This window comes from Photinus pyralis, unplaced genomic scaffold (assembly GCF_008802855.1).
Source record: "Photinus pyralis isolate 1611_PpyrPB1 unplaced genomic scaffold, Ppyr1.3 Ppyr1.4_LG6, whole genome shotgun sequence".
In the NCBI taxonomy this organism is placed as follows: domain Eukaryota; kingdom Metazoa; phylum Arthropoda; class Insecta; order Coleoptera; family Lampyridae; genus Photinus; species Photinus pyralis.
The window spans coordinates 46,636,951-46,637,769 of record NW_022170663.1 but is presented as its reverse complement, the minus strand read 5'-3'; the positions used below and the strand labels follow the sequence as shown (position 1 = coordinate 46,637,769).

The following is an 819-nucleotide window of genomic DNA, read 5'->3' as shown; positions in this document are numbered from 1 at the left end:
TAACTGTGGAATCAAGTATGCCTCTTAATTTAAAAGCCCCTTTAACATCTGTTCCTTACGAGTTCAACCATATACATTTCCACTGGGGGGACGGAGAAGACAACAATAAAGGAAGCGAACACTACGTCAATGGGCACTTCTACCCTTTGGAGATGCACGCAGTTCATACGCAATCTGTATCAAACACAACTGATAAATTTCTCGTCGTTGCTTATTTATTCCAGGTATAGGTATATTCTAATAGTCTTAGTAACCGCATTCAAGCCATAACTTTCAGCTGTCACGTCAGAAGAATCCTGTAATGGAAAAAATCGTTGATGCCATTTTGGATGCCACAATAAACGGAAACGGCACAGTTGAAAACTTTAAATTGATTAACCTACTGTACAATATTCCGTTTTCTTATTTCACATACGAAGGGTCGCTTACGACTCCTCCTTACACGGAATCTGTAGTATTTTTGGTGGCCGCGACACACTTTCCAATCACCAAACATCAACTGGAAGCCTTTCAACAAGCGGCTTCGATTAATCCAGGGTTGAGAAATAATTACAGATGCCTTCAAGATACTAACCATAGGAAAGTCATGCATGTGTTGTTGCCGTCGTATCTTTAATCTGTATAGTTATCATATCGAAAATGTATTATATACTTTAAGTAAGTAAAATAAATAATTATTCCTCGTAGTCATCAGTAATGGAAATATAGATCTAGAATTTAGATAGTACTGCGATCGTACATTATAGAATGTGGAAGTATGTTCAAAACGATTGACGTAAAATACGATAATACCAGTTACCACCTGTCAACTTGAGTGTA

At 37.4% G+C, this 819-nt stretch overlaps 1 protein-coding gene across 1 annotated transcript; it reads left to right on the top strand.

The window, feature by feature from the left end:
- On the top strand, positions 1-622 carry LOC116175011 (putative carbonic anhydrase 3). The gene is made up of 2 exons (XM_031493052.1): positions 1-224; positions 278-622. Exons 1-2 carry the CDS (start codon positions 18-20, stop codon positions 614-616), a joined length of 546 nt encoding a protein of 181 aa, XP_031348912.1. The 5' UTR covers positions 1-17; the 3' UTR covers positions 617-622.
- The last annotated feature ends 197 nt before the right edge of the window (positions 623-819 follow it).

What these genes read in the sequence shown, in the direction of transcription:
- LOC116175011 (XM_031493052.1), top strand. Translation starts at nt 18, where the DNA reads ATGCCTCTTAATTTAAAAGCCCCTTTAACATCTGTTCCTTACGAGTTC. An exon ending in TCGTTGCTTATTTATTCCAG is followed by an intron (nt 225 to 277) that starts GTATAGGTATAT and finishes CATAACTTTCAG; the next exon opens with CTGTCACGTCAGAAGAATCC.